Source organism: Schistocerca americana, chromosome 3, assembly GCF_021461395.2.
Source record: "Schistocerca americana isolate TAMUIC-IGC-003095 chromosome 3, iqSchAmer2.1, whole genome shotgun sequence".
Classification (NCBI taxonomy): domain Eukaryota; kingdom Metazoa; phylum Arthropoda; class Insecta; order Orthoptera; family Acrididae; genus Schistocerca; species Schistocerca americana.
This window is the reverse complement of record NC_060121.1, coordinates 594,478,993-594,500,215: the sequence shown is the minus strand read 5'-3', so window position 1 is coordinate 594,500,215 and position 21,223 is coordinate 594,478,993. Positions and strand designations below refer to the sequence as shown.

General features: G+C 43.4%; 1 protein-coding gene across 1 annotated transcript in view; it reads right to left on the bottom strand.

Moving 5' to 3' along the window:
- The window catches only part of LOC124605130 (protein phosphatase PP2A 55 kDa regulatory subunit), an 82,158-nt gene extending 61,566 nt beyond the window's left edge, over positions 1-20,592 (bottom strand). The window contains exon 1 of the mRNA XM_047136611.1: positions 20,474-20,592. Within this exon, the coding sequence (XP_046992567.1) occupies positions 20,474-20,585 (112 nt within the window). The 5' untranslated portion in view covers positions 20,586-20,592. The remainder of the gene's footprint in view (positions 1-20,473) is intronic.
- Positions 20,593-21,223: the final 631 nt, after the last annotated feature.

Sequence of the window (21,223 nt, the reverse complement as noted above, 5' to 3'; positions counted from 1 at the left end):
CCACAGCGGCCGGTGCACTCAGCTAAATCTACGTCTGGTTGTGTCTTGGGCGGACGTGAATCCTGGAATTCAGGAAAGGTCGAGGAAGAGTCCACTAATGCACCTACACGAGCTCTGCAACTTGCCATTCAGGTAGAAAAGCGCGACACATATTTAGGCTGATAATTCCTCTGCACTTTGGAACACGACGAACGTGTGCGAGAGTTTTTATTCTCGTTTTAAGTCTTTGTTTGAACTGGCTCACCCTAACACTTAAATTTTTGTGGGTAACCAGAGAAGAGTACAAACACTCTCACGTTAGGCTAAATAGCGTTGATTCTGGTTTCGCTACTAAAAATTGACGAGTATTCATCCAGAACAAAACTTCGCAATGGTAAAATGGCGAAATGGAAAGATTTTATCTTCTTGAAATCCACTTCATGCAAAGTTTAAATGTTATTGTTAGCTTAAAAATTATTTCTCATTGGAAGTACTTGTCACTGAAGCTCTTTAACACATATTTTCTTTTCTCGAACCATTTTTTTCTTCATCCTTATGCAAGGAAATATAACATAATAATTTATCTTTTTTTTAAAAAAAATGGACAAAAATGTAATACTGCTCTTAAGCTTAATATTACTAAATTTATACGAACTTGTTTTCTGACGTTTTGCGAAGACTGGTCAAGTGAAGAAATCACGGATCTGCTGCTAGTTGAGGAATTGGGCGCTAAGGACAGTTATCGGCAACTTGCTGAGTTCGGATGGTGAGCAGGAAAAAGTTGCGGAGTTGTGTGAGCCGGATATTCGGATATTTACATCTACTTCCATACTCTGCAAACCATTTTAAGTGCATGGTCGACAGTTATTAAGGCTTTTTTCCCGTTCCATTCACTTATGGAGCGAGGGAAGAATGACTGTCAAAAATTCCTCTGTGCGTACTGTAATTAATCCCATCTTGACCTCACAATCCCTATGGGGGCGATACGTAGAGGTTTGTAGTCTTTTTTTGGGACAGCTTTACATATATCTTCAGGAGTCGGCCAGTTCAGTTCTTTGAGATGGGTCGAAACAAATCTATGACCATTCGTGCTGACATTCTCTGCATACATTTAAAATCCGCTGTTAGTCCTATTTAACAGGAGTCCCACATACATGATCAGTATTCTAGGGTGATTTGCTCGAGTGGTTGGTAAGCAGTTTACCTTGTATACTGGCTGCCAGACAAGGAACCTCAAGACTGTGGGATAGTCATTTAAGGAAAGTACATATGCTGTCGAGTTGCAGTTGTCGAAAAGATGTTGTTTGGTCATTGGCCTCATTTAGACCAGTTAACAACGACCAAAAAGGAACGTAGTCGTAAATTTTTGCACAGTGCAGGAGGGATTGTCCTGAGCAACATACAAAAAATCCTGACCAATGCTGTTTCGAGTGTTGGGATGGTGGAGGGGCATTTAAAGGTCTCTTTATATCTGTTTTTCTCGAATGATTCGAAAAACCGCGGATTCTACCGAAATTGTTTCCCAGTACAAAATTAAACTTCATATAATGTCCTGCAAAAAAGTCTTATTCTTTCTACCTCCAGTACTAATGGTTTCTGCATTGCAGGGGTTGGAAACATCGCAGATTATTAAAGATATTGTTCTAGCGGCGTAAAATTAATGTTTATCTTTAAATGAAGCGGTTAAAAACAAATATAAAATTTGTGTACCATATACAAGTTGTAGTAGAGCCTTATTAAAGGACAAATTGTGTTCTGGGAATGTAACAGGGTGGAAGGGGAAGATGTGTGGGGTAGAAGCACGAGAGAAAGTAGGCCGCTGTATTGTATTCATGCACTTCCCTCCTTCGTAGGCCTGCAGACAGAAGGTCGAGCAGGTGATGTCCCACTCTGTCTACCCCACTACGTCACAAGACACGACTATATTGCGTTTCACAAAGTTATACGGACCGTCCACAGCGTGCATCATGAGTGACTGGCGACGCCGTGAGCAGACATGCACATGCGGTGTCTATTTTCCACAAAGTGTGTTAAAGCTACATGGAAAGCAGATATGAGCTACGAATAATACTAACGAAAGTAACGTGTAAGGACATAATGTACGTAAATCTCTGCACGCTGTTCTACACTGGTAGAGGGAAAATTGATTCTTAGTCATACTGTATAGCAGCTGCAGCCTCCTGCTGGGAAAGGTGACTTCCTCCATCATGAGCGTTGCTCGATTTTCAGTTTACAACAGACTACGTATCCTTACCATTTCCTGTCCAGTTCTGTCCAGTTCCCTTATGTGAACAGACAAAGTAACTTCACTGAGCAATACATCTACATCTACATCTACATCTATACTCCGCGAGCCACCTTACGGTGTGTGGCGGAGGGTACTTATTGTACCACTATCTGATCCCCCCTTCCCTGTTCCATTCACGAATTGTGCGTGGGAAGAACGACTGCTTGTAAGTCTCCGTATTTGCTCTAATTTCTCGGATCTTTTCGTTGTGATCATTACGCGAGATATATGTGGGCGGTAGTAATATGTTGCCCATCTCTTCCCGGAATGTGCTCTCTCGTAATTTCGATAATAAACCTCTCCGTATTGCGTAACGCCTTTCTTGAAGTGTCCGCCATTGGAGCTTGTTCAGTATCTCCGTAACGCTCTCGCGCTGACTAAATGTCCCCATGACGAATCGCGCTGCTTTTCGCTGGATCATGTCTATCTCTTCTATTAATCCAATCTGGTAAGGGTTCCATACTGATGAGCAATACTCAAGAATCGGACGAACAAGCGTTTTGTAAGCTACTTCTTTCGTCGATGAGTCACATTTTCTTAGAATTCTTCCTATGAATCTCAACCTGGCGCCTGCTATTTGTTTTATGTGATCATTCCACTTCAGATCGCTCCGGATAGTAACTCCTAAGTATTTTACGGTCGTTACCGCTTCCAATGACCTACCACCTATGGCATAATCGTACTGGAATGGATTTCTGCCCCTATGTATGCGCATTATATTACATTTATCTACGTTTAGGGAAAGCTGCCAGCTGTCGCACCATGCATTAATCCTCTGCAGGTCCTCCTGGAGTACGTACGAGTCTTCTGATGTTGCTACTTTCTTGTAGACAACCGTGTCATCTGCAAATAGCCTCACGGAGCTACCGATGTTGTCAACTAAGTCATTTATGTATATTGTAAACAATAAAGGTCCTATCACGCTTCCCTGCGGTACTCCCGAAATTACCTCTACATCTGCAGATTTTGAACCGTTAAGAATGACATGTTGTGTTCTTTCTTCTAGGAAATCCTGAATCCAATCACAAACCTGGTCCGATATTCCGTAAGCTCGTATTTTTTTCACTAAACGTAAGTGCGGAACCGTATCAAATGCCTTCCTGAAGTCCAGGAATACGGCATCAATCTGCTCGCCAGTGTCTACGGCACTGTGAATTTCTTGGGCAAATAGGGCGAGCTGAGTTTCACATGATCTCTGTTTGCGGAATCCATGTTGGTTATGATGAAGGAGATTTGTATTATCTAAGAACGTCATAATACGAGAACACAAAACATGTTCCATTATTCTACAACAGATTGACGTAAGCGAAATAGGCCTATAATTATTCGCATCTGATTTATGACCCTTCTTGAAAATGGGAACGACCTGCGCTTTCTTCCAGTCGCTAGGTACTTTACGTTCTTCCAGCGATCTACGATAAATTGCTGATAGAAAGGGGGCAAGTTCTTTAGCATAATCACTGTAAAATCTTAAGGGTATCTCGTCTGGTCCGGATGCTTTTCCGCTACTAAGTGATAGCAGTTGTTTTTCAATTCCGATATCGTTTATTTCAATATTTTCCATTTTGGCGTCCGTGCGACAGCTGAAGTCAGGGACCGTGTTACGATTTTCCGCAGTGAAACAGTTTCGGAACACTGAATTCAGTATTTCTGCCTTTCTTCGGTCGTCCTCTGTTTCGGTGCCATCGTGGTCAACGAGTGACTGAATAGGGGATTTAGATCCGCTTACCGATTTTACATATGACCAAAACTTTTTAGGGTTCTTGTTTAGATTGTTTGCCAATGTTTTATGTTCGAATTCGTTGAATGCTTCTCTCATTGCTCTCTTTACGCTCTTTTTCGCTTCGTTCAGCTTTTCCTTATCAGCTATGATTCGACTACTCTTAAACCTATGATGAAGCTTTCTTTGTTTCCGTAGTACCTTTCGTACATGATTGTTATACCACGGTGGATCTTTCCCCTCGCTTTGGACCTTAGTCGGTACGAACTTATCTAAGGCGTACTGGACGATGTTTCTGAATTTTTTCCATTTTTGTTCCACATCCTCTTCCTCAGAAATGAACGTTTGATGGTGGTCACTCAGATATTCTGCGATTTGTGCCCTATCACTCTTGTTAAGCAAATATATTTTCCTTCCTTTCTTGGCATTTCTTATTACACTTGTAGTCATTGATGCAACCACTGACTTATGATCACTGATACCCTCTTCTACATTCACGGAGTCGAAAAGTTCCGGTGTATTTGTTGCTATGAGGTCTAAAACGTTAGCTTCACGAGTTGGTTCTCTAACTATCTGCTCGAAGTAATTCTCGGACAAGGCAGTCAGGATAATGTCACAAGAGTCTCTGTCCCTGGCTCCAGTTCTGATCGTGTGACTATCCCATTCTATACGTGGTAGATTGAAGTCTCCCCCTATTACAATAGTATGATCACGAAACTTCTTCACGACGTTCTGCAGGTTCTCTCTGAGGCGCTCAACTACTACGGTTGCTGATGCAGGTGGTCTATAGAAGCATCCGACTATCATATCTGACCCACCTTTGATACTTAACTTAACCCAGATTATTTCACATTCGCATTCGCTAATAACTTCACTGGATATTATTGAATTCTTTACTGCTATAAATACTCCTCCACCATTGGCGTTTATCCTATCCTTGCGGTATATATTCCATTCTGTGTCTAGGATTTCGTTACTGTTCACTTCCGGTTTTAACCAACTTTCCGTTCCTAATACTATATGCGCACTATTTCCTTCAATAAGAGATACTAATTCAGGAACCTTGCCCTGGATACTCCTGCAGTTTACCAATATTACGTTAACTTTTCCTGTTTTTGGTCTCTGAGGACGGACGTTCTTTATCAACGATGATAATGTCCTCTCTGGTAAGCCGTCAGGTATTTTATCGTTTCGCCCAAGGGGGGGTCCCTCTAACCTAAAAAATCCCCGTGTGCACGCCACACGTACTCTGCTACCCTAGTAGCTGCTTCCGGTGTGTAGTGCACGCCTGACCTGTCTAGGGGGGCCCTACAGTTCTCCACCCAATAACGGAGGTCGATGAATTTGCAACCATTATAGTCGCAGAGTCGTCTGAGCCTCTGGTTTAGACCCTCCACACGGATCCAAACCAGAGGACCGCGATCGACTCTGGGCACTATGCTGCAGATATTAAGCTCAGCTTGCACTCCGCGTGCGATGCTGGTTGTCTTCACCAAATCAGCCAGCCGCCGGAAGGAACCAAGGATGGCCTCAGAACCCAAGCGGCAAGCGTCATTCGTTCCGACATGTGCTACTATCTGCAGCCGGTCACACCCAGTGCGTTCAATAGCTGCCGGAAGGGCCTCCTCCACATTACGGACGAGACCCCCCGGCAAGCACACCGAGTGCACACTGGCATTCTTCCCCGACCTACCCGCTATTTTCCTGAGGGGCTCCATAACCCGCCTAACGTTGGAGCTCTCTATAACTAATAGGCCCGCCCTCTGTGACTGTCGGGACCTTGCCGGAGAATCGGCCACTGGCCCAACAGGCGAGGCATCCTGTGGTGGCTCGGAAACGATGTCATCACCACTAGGAAGCACCCCGTACCTGTTGGAAAGGGGTAAGGCAGCTGCCACGCGACCAGATCCCACCTTTGCCTTTCGGCCAGGCACGCGCGAGCCCACCACTGTCCGCCATTCACCCTGGAGTGATGGCTGACCGGTAAGATGCTCACTGCCGGAAGACGCAGCGACATCAGGGGTTCCATGTGATTCCAAGGCCACCGAAGTAGACATAGGTCTCACCACAGTTGCCCCAACGCCACTACGAGCCGACGCCTGCGCCTCGAGCTCGATGAGCCTAACAGACAAAGCCTCCACCTGCCCCCGAAGAGTGGCCAATTCTCCTTGCGTCCGCTCACAATAACCACAGTCCCTACACATGACTATGTTTACCCTACTCTATACGGTGACAAATTCCCAAGATAATCTTCTGATGAGCTACTCTGATAATCAAGAAACACTCACTGAAATACGAGACGCGAAAACTACGCTAGGTTTTCCCAGAAAAACTATTTAAAAGCTAAGCGCAGCAAATAAGTACAAAAACGCTTTATACAAACAGTACTCGCTGCTGCTGGTGCTCTCGCTCTGGCTGTCACAAGACAACTGCTGATTCAAGTGACTAGTGGCTAACGGCCGCGAAACAAACAAAAGACGGTTTTAGGGCGCTTTCTATTCTAAACGATCAAGAAAACACTAAGAAATCTAACACGAAAACTACGTAAAGTTTTATCAAGAACTGTTAGTTACTATGCAGAGCAGATAAACACAAATAGAATCCCTTCCTTAGTGGATGGTCGTAAACAAAATGCAAAATAAACGCTTTATACAAACAGTACTCGCTGCTGCTGGTGCTCTCGCTCTGGCTGTCACAAGACAACTGCTGATTCAAGTGACTAGTGGCTAACGGCCGCGAAACAAACAAAAGACGGTTTTAGGGCGCTTTCTGTTCTAAACGATCAAGAAAACACTAAGGAATCTAACACGAAAACTACGTAAAGTTTTATCAAGAACTGTTAGTTACTATGCAGAGCAGATAAACACAAATATAATCCCTTCCTTAGTGGAAGGTCGTAAACAAAATGCAAAATAAACGCTTTATACAAACAGTACTCGCTGCTGCTGGTGCTCTCGCTCTGGCTGTCACAAGACAACAATAGTGGACTTGTTTTCAGTTCACTGAATGACTGCTTATCTGCAGTTGTTAAGTGAGCTTTTATGTAAATTATGCTCCTATGTGTTTAGTTTGCAAGTGTAGTGGTTTTCAATGGCCTGCGTAGTGCTGGTGAGAAAAGAATTGGATTGGTATATGCGCACGTTGCTGCTGCCTATCACTGACAGTGTGTTGTAAAGCCATGTAATGGTACTCGTAGTTTAGTCACCCGGTGGTGAATTAATGATGACCAATAGTTACTGCACTTCTTTCATCATTAATTTTGTTTCTGGTAAACTCCTTAGGGAATTCAGGAATTAATGGCACTTGTAAAGTGGGCTGCACAGAGTGGAGCCACTTACCACATTCACAGTGTATCTTCCAAGCTGCATTTTAATATGTCTGGTGGAATGGTACTGAGCAGTCCACAGGTGTACTGCCGGTCCATAGTGTCCAACGAATCTGTGGACTGTTCGAGCAAGAAATACGCCAGGAGAAACTGAAGAAGGGGGAGAAACTGAGGAAGGGACTAATCACGCTCAAGCCTAGATCAGCAATCTGCTATAATGCACTGCTTTCAGTTATGCTAAAATGTCTGAATCTCTGTAACACCTAGATGAGCCAATTTTTGGCAGTTTAGAATTGTAAAAGGCTCTTCAATGTGGTAGACACATGACAGCCCCAAATGTCGAATCTTTTTGCATAATAGCTCGATTAACAACTGCTATTAAGTACTCACTTAATAAACTAAAAATAATTCCACTACACGAGCACGAACTTAGTGAAATTATTTTGTCTACTGGACAGGAAGTGGTGGAGAGGTATTATAGCCTGTCTGCAACCTGGAAGCGAGTAGCACTCATGGTGGGGGAAGTTGCCTTTCCCCGGAAGAACGCAACACCTGCCGTACAGGGTGACTAAGAATCAATTTCCCCTCAAACAGTGTAGAATAAAGTGCAGAAATTTACATAGATTCTAGCAATATTCATTACTTGCTTTAGCGTTATTAGTATCTCATATTTGCGCTTCATGTAGTGCTAACGCATTTTGTGCCAAATAAACATCCCCTGGGCACGTCTGCACACTGCGTCGCCAATGATTCATAAGGTGCTCCTACACAATTTTGTGAAACACCCTGTAGTTGCTTCTTGTGACGTGGTTGGATAGATAATGTGGGGAATCACCTTCTCGACCTTCAGTTTGCAGATCTATGAAGGAGGGAAGTGTATGAACACAATACAGCGATCTACCTTCTCTCGCGCTTCTACCCACACTGTTACACCCCAGAACACAATTGATCCCTTAAAACGGCTCTAAAGGACTTACACTGGTATACACATTTGATACTTGTTTTCAACTCACTTCATTTAAAGATTTACATTACTTTTATTATGTTAGAACAATATTTTTAATAATTTGCAGCTTTTCCATCCCTTGCAATGCGGGAACTATTAATCCTAGAGAGAAAAAAAAAGAACAGGACCTCTCTTGTAGGACGTTTGTGTAGTGTAACTTTGTACTGGGAAACATTTTTCACTAGAATGTGTGTTTTTCGAGTTATTCGAGAAAAACATAAAAAATTGGCCTTTAAACAAACCCACCACCCACCCAACCCAACCCTCACTCATCACTGTTCAGGATTTTTAGTATGTCGTTCAGGACGCTCTCTCCAAGCAGTGTGCAAAGATTTGCAACTACATGATTTTTCTCCTAATTTTGCTTCGTTGACAGGACTAATTAGCCTGGGAAGGGCGTTGCTGGATGTACCACAGATATTTCGCACACTTATTGCCCACATAACGCCACAAAAAAATTCCACTTGAACTGTATCAGTTCGTTCCATCTCAAAAGATCTGTACCCAGTGTTCAAGGCTCCATTGGTGGTTTATCTGCAGCTCTACTGAACTACGTGGGCTGTGACAAACGGTTACTAGAGACACCCTTGTGGCAGGGAGGGTTCTTTGTCCTGTAGCAAGGTCATTCTGGAAGAAACAGGTGATCTGATTATTTTAGTGCAAGACTGAACTGTTAAGTAATCAGTTTCATTGTTGCACGTCTATCTACTATTAACAGTCGAAGAATGGTAACAGCGAACTCGGTTGACCAAAACGAGTGACACAGGTAATGGAAGTTTTCAACGAATAAGGGTAACCACAATACGCCAGTGACTAGGCAATATGCCAGTAGCTAGGTACCTTGTGAAAAGTTAGCACGACTTTGGGGAGGTAAGGCCCTGTACCTCTAATCCTGATTATATATGCCACAAGACGACAGAGCAATTACTATTGTCACATATTGTATAACTTCAGCTATCGTCAAAATCACGTGTGCTGTATCCAACTATTCATAAATCATGCGCAATTGCGGCTGTATATATTGTCGATTAAGTCATCAACCCAAAGATAGGACTGATGTTCTCCAGCTCTACCACTTGTCCGCTATCCTCTCCATTTCGTCAAAATCGCTGCATCCTATGTCATCTACGACCTGTCTTATATACAGTGCCCACAGTGCCCATACACACACCTGCTCCTGTGATTATTTCCTTTCACCATACTTTCTTCTTCGATTTTCAGAAATGACCCAGGTTGTAATATGAGCCCAAGAATTTTACGTCTTCAATTCATTATGTTCTTTATACGGAAATTTTTCTCATTGCCGTAGTGGATGATGCCTTTCACTCCTCACTCACTCAGTCCATCTGGTCTTCAGTATTCTTTTGTAACGCCGTAGTTCAATAATTTCTTATTGTTTCATTCTTGTCTTCCCCGTTGTAAGGTGGGCTTCAAAAACAGCTTTCCGTTAGTCTTTTTCTGGATTCATTGTTTATATTTTCGGGCTTTTGTAGAAAGGACTTGTGCCTATCACGCCTTTTTTGTACATCCCTTCTTTACACGATCTGCTTGTTCAAAAGCGTCTTGGTACAAGTTTAAAATTTAATCATTCAGTGTGTAAGATGACTGCGAATTACGTTACTAGCAAAATTCAGCATTAGGGCTTGCAGCTCTTGTGTTTGCCATGTTCAGTTAAAAATTATTGGATATAAGGTCCAAACGTTACGCAAAACACTTTTTTTCTTGTGACACAAACACGTTTCAGCACCTCCGTCTCATTATTAGTGGGTATACGATGTTCTAGTCCGTGAAACGCGAACATATTTTAAGCGATAACTGGCCTACGAAAATTAGGCTTTAAGACCGTTTTTTTTTTACTTTTTTATTACCTTAATTTTACATTGTATGGTTTTTCAGGACCATTTGTACATATTGAGTACTGATAACTTGTCATTTGCAAACAAACGATATTAATGTGAATTTGACTGGCGAGTTAGCACATCACTTTATGCTTAAATGTAATTTAAATTTTGTTTCAAGTTCATATTAACTCGCGAAGTACATTCAGATAAACGTAGTTGGTTGCAGATAACAAGATATTAGTATGAGATAATGTACGTTCTGCAAAACCATATAATGTTAAATTAAGGTAATAACAAAAACAAACAAAACCTGTCTTTAGGCCTGATTTTCTTAGATTCCATATCACTTAAAATACATTCACATTTCTCGTATTTGGAACCCTTGCTGTTGTATATTAATGACCTTGCGGACAACATTAGTAGTAATCTCAGAACTTTTGCAGATGACAAGGCTGTCTGTAATTAAGTACTGTCTGAAATAAGCTGCATAAATTTTCAGTCAGATCGGGGTAAGATTTCAAAGTGGTGGGAAGACTGGCATGGTGCTTTAAATGTTCAGAAACGTAAAATTGTGCACTTCATAAAATGAAAATAACGTACTATCCTACGACAGCAATATCAGTGAGTCACAAGTGGAATCGGACAGCACATAAAAACATCTGGGATATGAAATGGAATGATCACATGGACTCATTCGCGGGTAGTCTTTGATTTACTGGTAGAATACTGGGGAAGTGCACTCAGTCTACAAAGGAGACTGCTTACAAATAACTCGTGGGACCCATTCTAGAATGGGACTAATGAGGAATATGGAATGGTCATAGGTTTGTCCGATATATGGGGGTGTGTCACAGAGATGCTGAAGAAACTGAACTGGCAGGCTCTTGAAGATAGACGTAAACTATCCCGAGAAAGTCTTCTAACAAACTTTGAATAGCCTGCTTTAAATGATCACTCTAGGAATATACTACAGCCACTTACGTATCGCTCCCATGCGGATGCGAGGACAATATCAGATTAATTAGAGCACGCACATAGCCATTTAAGCAATCATTCTTCCCGCGCCCATATGTGAAGGGAACGGGAAGGAACTCTAATAACTGACAAACTCTGCCACGCACATGAAGGTTGCTTGCAGAGTTCAGATGTAGGTGTAGATGTAAATTTGAATAAAGAAAACCTACTAATGATGGCACAGAAGTGCTGATACATGTTTGAGTCACAGGAACAGTGTTTTGCATTACAGGCAGACCTCATATCCAATAATTACTAGCAGTACTCCGTCCTTGAGAATCTGGCAGTGATCAAATGCGTTGCGACGTCTTAGATCTTACTCATCCTGTCTTTGGGTGTCACGCCGATTGAATTTGCTGGGACGACTGCAACGGTATCTGCACAACAGGGTAACTGTCTGGAGCGGGGAATGCCAGACATTTGCCACACTTGCCCCTTCGCCAGGTAGCTTGGGTAGCGATCCCTCAGGTAAGGGACGGCCTTCCTCGTACTTCTTCTGTCCGCTTTCAAATCGCCGTCTCCACATCTTACTCGATACAACCAGTACGTAAGGGACCTTCTTCTTCGACATCTTGGCCGAATACAGAGCTTCTTTTCCGAAATCGAAATATTTGTAACTTTTGGGAAACGAAAGCAATACCGACTATTATGTCAGCATGTAATTAGTTCTGCCAAGTGTAAATTTAGATCCCTGTGTTTGTAGGGTAGCTTCTTTTCACGCTTACTGATTGCGATATAAACAGTCCATCGGCATGGGAGCAACAACAAAGGAACGATGTAAAGAGAATGCGAATGTACGCTAATCATTTCTTTTTGCTCACTCCATTTGTGCCTACTTTAATTACTACAACTGCATGCCCAAAATACAATAAGGAAAGACGAAATGGGAATGTGAATGTTTGAAAAGAAGAACGACATAATCCACATTAATTTACTCTCTAAAATCCGATATCCCTTGCGGTGAAACACTAGTTAATAAAGTGTAGCGGGACAATGTTCAAAACATGACTGAAAATACGTACACTAAATAAAGATAAGAACATCTATGATTGACATGTCATCTAAAGTCGACGTACAATTCTAAAATGTTAGAAATAAGGAAATGAAGTAATACAGAATGCTATGCTTGTAACGTACGTTGTTGTTCTACATTGTTTAGCTCTGGTACTTACAGGGCCACAGAGAAAGCATCCTAGGTTTTGGAGGGAAAATAATTGTAATGATCTGCAATACAACAGAAACAAGAAGCACAACTTAAGGAAAAATAATGTAATGTGTGTTTCAGCTCACAAGCGACATTGAAGCAGACAGTTCCTGTGACTTAGTACGGGCAGCGTTTATATTCGACAACCGGAATAAATTAATAACTGGCTCCTTTTACCGACCCCCGGTCTCAGATGAAACAGTTGCTGAACAGTTCAAAGAAAACTTGAGTCTCATCACAAATAGGTACGCTACTCATACAATTATAGTTGGCAGTGACTTCAATCTACCTTCCGTATGTTGACAAAAATACATTTTCAGACCCTATTTTAGATAGAAGACAACTTCCGTAATTGTTCAAAATGCTTTTTTTAAAATTATTTTGAACAATTAGTTCACGAGGCCATTCAGATTGTAAATGGTTACGCAAACACACTTGACCTCTTAGCCACAAATAATCCTGAGCGTCACGACGGATACAGGGATTAGTGAACACAGTCGAGCGAGGCTCAATTCCGTAACAAAGAAATTCACCAAAACTAAACGCGAAATATATCTATTTATAAAAGCAGCTAAACATTCGGTTGACGTCTTTCTAAGAAGCAGTCTCCAATCCTTCCAAACTAGATAAGTGACGACCATATGTGGCTTAAGTTCAAAGAAATAGTATCAACAGCAATCGAGAGATTTATATCAAATAAACTAATAAGAGACGGAACTGATCCCCCATGGTACACAAAACACGACAGAAAGCTGCTGCAGGAGCACCGAAAAAGGCACGTATAATTTAGACGAACGCAAAATCTCCAAGATTGGCAAAGTTTTGCCGAGGCTCGAAATTTAGTGCGAATTTCAACGCGAGATGCATTAAATAGTTTCCACAACGAAAATCTCTCTAGAAATGTGGCAGAAAAACCAAAGAGATTCTGGTCCCATGTTAAGTAAACCAGCGGAAAGACTCAGTATGTACCTTTACTGCGCGACAGCGATGAGGAGCAGGAGGGGGAGACAAGGGACCCAACCCTTCGGAGCGGGTAAAATCGTGGCAAATGTCCGGCGTGGCAAATGTCCGCACACCCTGGAGCGCGTACCAGAATCCCAAAATCCCTTAGTTGGTCTACTGCGAACAGCGGACGATTTGAAAGGCGGCCATTGTGGTGGTAAACTTAACGAGCCTTCCTTTGCATTATCTCATAAACATAATGTCTCATTTAGGTATGTAAATAAAAGATAGTAATTAATTTTATGAAGAACAAACGGCAACCAGTTACTGTTTACCGGTTTGTTTTTTACATACTACAAGAAATCTGTCATAATTGTTTGTTCAAAACCGAATCCGACTTATTAAGTAAGCATGAGCGCGAACTGCAGCGTGGCGTTACTTAGAGCTCCAAATATTTAAAATGAAATGTATTGATTTTCGATCCTCATATCCACCAGTACTGTCAAATGTAGCAGGTACTATTAAAAAAATGGCTGAAAATCAGTGATGCATCCCTGTTGAAAATGTACGTGCTGTGACTGAAAGTCCACAATATAGAACATCTGAACATACGCACATATCTGTGAAAGATAACAATAAGTTTCCTTTAATTTACGTCTATGGTCACAAACTGTTTGATAACAGATTACCGGTCTCGGTCTTTAATGACCATCATCAGATCTGTTTCATAAAAACAAAGTCTTAATGTACTGCAGCCATAGTGTCATCGTCGAATGTTACGCGACGATGTCGCAGCTTGTGAAAAGATAACAATGCCTCTTTTCCCGAATTTATTCGTGCAATTAAATGCTGTATAACTCTTCATTTTTTTTATCTTAACGTACGGAAGGACGCTTAGGCATATTTACGACTAACAAATAATGTATGCACGTACCAACGAATGTGTAATGATAGATATGTGTACTTATAAGTCATAATACACTTCATCCTTCCAGACTCTTTACGTCATAACGGCGTTCAGCCTTCGTTCAAAGTTTCCCGCGCTTGCAGCCCCCTCGGCGAGTAATTGTTTTTACAAGGTCTTTGGTCTCCAGTTCAGTTGTTCATTATCGTATTCTGTTGAAGCATAAAAAGAACTACGCGTGAGGTTTCTGGTCGGTATGTTAGCTTACATCTAACAGACTCAAGGTCGGAGCTGCACCAAACTGTTGTTAAACGGGCATTTTTACTTCCATCCGTGGGTATACAGCGGTTCTCTATTCTCGAGAAATTAACGATAGAAGCTCACTGTCTTTCACATTAATAGGAAGGGCGGAAGACAAGAGTTCAACGTTCTGTCGACATCAATATCACAGATATGGAGCACAAGTTCGCTCTAGGGAAGGATGGGAAAGAAATCGTCCGTGTCGTGGCATTTACTTTAAGCGATTTAGGGAAATCACGGAAAAGCTAATCTGTCTCTCATATTACTCTGTAACTCTGCCATCGAAGGTCAGTTTTACAAACGTTTACAGTAAAGAGCGCCTCCTTAGCCACTGTGACTGTCTAATTTCACAGCCTCTTCACAGCTGATTCCGGCAGCCCCAGATGTTTTGTGACGGCTGTGTCACCAATTATAGAAGGTCAGGCTGATTTCAAATTTACGTTCTCCAATATACCACCGCACGCAGGTGCACTTGCCGTACGCCCGCAGGGGAAATGTCGAACTAGCACTGTTGGGCGAAATTTTTATCTAGTTGGACTATCTCGTGGCTCCCTCAGCGTATGTATTCTGGTAGAGGCTCAGTAGCAGGTAAATATGGGGAACGCCCCCCCCTCCCCTCCTGCGGGGCCATCGGCATTGTCACCCCCCGCCAGTCAGCCCGCATGTTATTCGTTCGATTCTATCGTCAGTCGACTCCACTGAATCGAGTTATCGAGTAGCTGTACATTCCAATGTAGCACGCGCATCCGCGTCATCATATTTTACACTTTTCTGTCTGGAACATAGATAGCTAACATATACCTACCAGAAAAGTCGCGGCCATTCTAGTGATCTCGATACGTTATTCTGTCTGGCATTTGTTCGAGAAAAGTCGCGACTTAATGGTTTAGCTTGTTGAACACTCACCCTGACATTGATTGTCCTATTGATGATGTAGTTAGTTTCATCATTTAAGGAAGAGAACCACAATTGTAAATTTATTATACCGTAAGATGGCACTGTCTTGCATATGTGTCTAATCAGTTTAAAAAAAAAAAACTTTTTTAAACTTTTCATGTGACTTTATTATTTTTTATTACGGTAAAAGTGAAGGTTGCTCAAGACATCTTTACCGCCTCCTCCTTGAGGTTTTTCTGCATCTGCCACTTAGAGGATAAGTCTCACCGTGTAGCATTTTTATATGAAGGCATGAATGAAACGGGAAATTCTTCAAATAAAAGTAAATATAGGAGTCTAATTAACCGCTCGCAATCTGCACATTGTTGCACTTAATGAAAGAAAATCAGGGGCTAAACATACTACTCAGAGGAAACTGACGTCGACGATAAAACTTCGATGATTTCAAAGCCTGAGAATTATGTGAATATCTTATTATCAAGAAATATCTGAATCACTTACAAGGTCTGTTACTCGTACATGCAACATTTTTTCCTGCAAGACTATTCGTAGCCAGGTTTACTACATACACTGCAAAGAAATCATCACGATTTATAAAAAATCTTTGTAACAGTGTGTGGCTGTCGTATAGGAAAGTAAAGGAAACAGTATCTTTTCCGATTTTTTTAAAAAAAAAAACATAAAATCAATAATATCCGTTTTCATAATTTTTAGTACCTCTTCATAACTCCGTAACGAAGGTGATAAATCCGTAATAATTACGGACAATCCCTAATAGTTGGTAGCTATGTAAGGTTATGAGACAGTAACGATTTTATAAAGGGTGAATATTCCAGTTCATCTGAACTTTTAGTCTGCAAAGTGATACTTCATTCTTCGTAGTCATTTTGATGTTATTACGAATCGCTACTGCAATGACATGAACCAGAGTTCTTTTTACACCATGCATTACAAAAACATTTGCAGTGCGCTGATTTTCTGTCTTGTTGATAATGTATACTTTAGTGAGAAAAATGTACCACAATCTTCTTTAGTTCTTTGAGTTGAAGCTTATAAAAATGAAGGCAAGGCCGAATGAACCCCCGTAAAATTGCAGTTGTGAAGCAGTACAGTGTTATAGTAACGCTGACTAGTGAATGTACCGTGTACAAAGACCTGCAGTTCAGTAAGCCTAGGCAACATTATGCCTCCCCATGTCATAGCTCTTGGGCCGCAAAACGATCGTGTTCGACCATGTCCCTGCGTGGGTTACGATTTCCCACATCTCATCATGTGCAACATTGTTAGACATGATTGTTTTGGTGGTCCTGGCTATGGTGCGGGTAGGGATAATGTTACATGGGCGTCCTGACTAAATCTTTGGGCACAGTACACTCGCTGGTCAACGTTACTGTGACTTGTTACTCCGTCCCCACGTACGTCTTTTCTGAGGTACACTCGACCCTCAATTACATTTTCATGGATGACAATGCGTAACCGCGCCGAACTGCTCGGGTGGAGGAGCTCTTGGAATGACCTTATCTCCCCCCGTCGGACGTTCGAGTCCCCCCTCGGGCACGGGTGTGTGTGTGTGTGTGTGTGTGTGTGTGTGTGTGTGTGTGTGTGTGTGTTGTCCATAGCGTAAGTTAGTTTAAGTTAGCTTAAGTAGTGTGTAGGCTTAGGGACCGATGACCTAAGTAGTTTGGTCCCATAAGACCTCACCACAAAGAAATGACCGTATATATGGCAATCGGATTGGCCATCCTGTTCCCACAACTTAAATCCCATCGACCACATTTGGGATGCGTTTGATAGACGTGTTGCAGCACATCCACATGCATCAACGATCATCCAACATTTATCAAGTACCCTGGTGGAGGAATGGAACACTCTACCACAAGAACTCTTTACCAATTCTGTGGCCAGCATGGAAGCACTCTGCACAGCATGGATCGCTGTCCACAATGATCACACACCCTATTAATAACCTCGTGCAGTCTTTTGTAATGTCCAGGAGACCATCTTGAACCGCAGTGACTTCAGTGAAATTCTGTTCGTCTCATTGCGTAGGGGTTCCTTCCAGTTATCTTCTGTACTAGACTGTAGTAGTTCTTTTTGCTTATGGCCAAGTTTCATCGAGCTATCTTATTTGGCAGTGACACATCATGTCAAAATTATTTGTGCTTAAGCTTGGGATACCAGTACATATGAGGGAGTGCTGAAAAGTAATGCCTAAGAATTTTTTATATCCACATATTTATGTCTCAACGTAGTCACCCTGGACACGAACACATTGCTCCCAACGAGAGACCAGTTTGTTATTACTACCACTGTAGAACGTCTGACTTTCTTGACGAAGGCACAACCTCATCACCACTTGAAACACTTATTACTATCAAAGTGAAGTCCTCGAAAGTGTTCAAATGGTTCAAATGGCTCTGAGCACTATGGGACTTAACTGCTGAGGTCATCAGTCCCCTAGAACTTAGAACTACTTAAACCTAACTAACCTAAGGACATGACACACATCCATGCCCGAGGCAGGATTCGAAGCTGCGCCCGTAGCGGTCTCGCGGTTCCACACTGTAGCGCCTAGAACCGCTCGGCCACACTGGCCGGCTCGAAAGTGTTCTTTACATTTTGGAAAAAGATGAAAATTGGATGAGGCCAAGTCGGTTCTGCACCGAGGATGATCGATGACAGTGAATTGAAAGCGTCGTATTCTTGCGGATGTCGCAGCGCTCGTATGTGATCCGGCATTGTCGTTCTGAAGGAGAGGGTGTACCATTTCTGGACGGCCTTTCTCCATTCGAAACTCTATTACAGCACGCTGATTCCCACGTACCGACATACAATCAATAGCCAGAACATTATGACAACCTACAAAATAGGCGGTACGTCCACCCTTGGCACGGATAACGGCCGCGACGCGTCGTAGCATGGAAGTAAAGGGGCCCTGGTAGGTAGCTGGAGGGAAGTGGCAGCACATCTGCACACACAAGTCCCCTAATTCCTGTACCTTCCGGGGAGCGTGGCGGTTGAGCACCGACACCACGTTAAATCACATGTTCGATCGTGTTCAGATATGGCACGCCACTGTGTTCCTCGAACCACTTCATCATCCTCCTGGTCTTGTGACATGGCGCTTTACCTCGCTGAAAAATGCCGCTGCTGTCGGGAAATACGATCGTCATGAAGTGACGCACGTTGTCTGCAACCAGGGTACGACACTCCTTGGCCGTCATGGTGCCTTGAACGAGCTCCACTGACCCCATCGATGCACAGAGTGTTAGGGAGCCGTTAGGGAGCCGCCGCCAACTTGTCTCTGTCGCACAGTACAGGGGCCAAGGAGCTATTCCTCTGGAAGAGGACGTATTCGCGCCCTCCCATCAGCATGATGAAGAAGATATCGGGATTCATAATACCAAGCAACACTCTGAAACAGCGCCAATGGCCAGTGCCAATGGTCACGTGCCCATTTCAGTCAAAGTTGTGGTGTTAACATTGGTACATGCATGAGTCGTCGACAGCGGAGGTCCGTCAAAGAGTCTTCGATGCACAGTGTGTTCAGACGCATTTGTAGTCTGCGCAGAATTAAAGTCTGATGTTAGGTCGGCCAGCCCCGTTTTACCAGTCTGCCCAGCCTACGACGTCCGACATCTGTAATGAAGGATAGCCACCCAACTCGACGAAGTTGGTTTCGCCACATGTTGAAGACACTCACCACAGCACTCCTTGAACACCCGACAAGTCGTGCTGAGCCTCCTGGGCATCACAGTCTGCCCTCGTTCAAACTCACATAGATCTAGCCCCTTCCCCATTGTACACACGGGGAGCAAGCTCAATGATATTACATGCGCCGTGCGTGTGTCTGACTAGCAGTCATTCCTCGCCAGCTGACGCTGCTGTCGACTGGACGGGTTTATATCGATAGTAGGTCGCTGATCATAGTGTTCTGGCTGATCAGTACAGTTATGTCACCAACCGCCATGTTACAAGGTACAATTCGGAGAGCCCTCTAGGAGCAGAGGGCTGTAAATCTGTAGACATGAATAACAAAGGTCTGGAGCCGCGCGGAGTGGCCGCGGGGTGAGAGGCGCCATTTAACGGATGGCGCGGCCCTACAGCCGGAGGGCACGGACGGGTGTGTGTGTGTATGTGTGTGTGTGTGTGTGTGTGTGTTGTTCTTAGCGTAAGTTAATTTAAGTAGTGTGTATTTAGAAAGGTATAGAATTCTATTTTTGAATAAAATTCAGTTGGCAGTACTTTTGAGCGCGCCCTCCTATATATACGGAATATATCTCTTTTCATGCTGAACAGATGCACTTACACCTTGTGTCCTTTGTTTTGCTGTTGCGGCATGCTTTTTTAAGAATCTGTGAGTGGTTCAAATGGCTCTGAGCACTATGGGACTTAACATCTGAGGTCCCCTAGAACTTAGAACTACTTAAATTTAACCAACCCAAGGACATCACACACATCCATGCCAAAGGCAGGATTCGAACCTGCGATCGCAGCGGTCGCGCGGTTCCGGACTGAAGGGCCTAGAACCTCGGCCACGGCGGACGGCGTGAGTGGTTCGACTCAAGATGAAAACGAAAATATATTCGCTGTCAATAAAGTGTAGTGAACTAAAAATCAAACGCCTGTATGCAGAAGAATATTAGGAAGCAAAAAATCCTTAGTAATAATTGTAATTAAATACGATTTCACAGAAGTAATATGAAACATGAAAACTCTTAACGAACTTGGCAAACATCCACTGTGACCACTGATGATGCTCTGAAATTATTACCGTCCCAAAAGACGGTATATAACCATATCACTAGAACAAAACGTCGCAATGACTTCGCTTTATTTTTTTCGCTGAGCTTTAAAACATTACAACTCTCTTGTATCGGCGATGATTTTTTTTCGCCATCTGGATTCGAACCGCCTACCTCTGAGATGAGAAGCTCCGTACAGCCGCGTGTTAGCAAGCTCATCTGCAGAGTGATCACCATTACGCTACGTTGTAATCACAGAAAACGAGCCTACTGGAGAAATGAGTAGATAAGTGCAGCACTTAGGCCTACCAGTAGTGGTTTGCTTACTGCTCCTCTTGCTGTTGACGGCCGTGTTGATCATGACGCCCAGCTTGGTGAGGCTGGCCTGGCGGATCATGGCCCCCCCGCTCGCCCTCACCATTGGAGCCGCTGGCGGGGCGCGCGCCGCACGCCTGCCTCTGCCGCCGCCGCCGCCGCCGCCGCCGTCGCCGCAGCAGCCGTGAGCGCGACCGTGTCCCGCGACGCCGCCGACGCCGCCACACCGACCTGAGGGCAGCACACGTGCCACACGTCGATAAACGTCCAGGGGAAGCGTACCTGCCAGTTTGTCTTGTAAGGGGTTCGGCAGAAATATGGAGACATAGCGAGAAATGCACGTTGAACGCAAATGCAGATGCTAGCTAAGCCTGCACGTTTGTGCCGTTGTATCTGACGACGAAAGGAGAGACCCGTGCACAATGTCCTCAGTACGTCGCGAGTGTCAGCCGTTGCCAGAACACTCAGATGACGAAAGTCATAGGATACCACCTAACATCGTCTCGGACCTCCTTTTACCGGACGTAGTACAACAGCTCGATGTAGCGCCGGCTCGACAAGTAGTTGGAATCCCGTGCAGACATATCGAGTCATTCTGCCTCTATAGTGATCCATAACTGTGAAACTGTTGCCGGTGCAGGATTTTATGCACGAACTGACCTCTCGATTATGTTCCATACAAGTTGGATGCGACTGATGTCCGACGATCTGGTTGGCCAAATCACTTGCAAACCAAAACTGCCG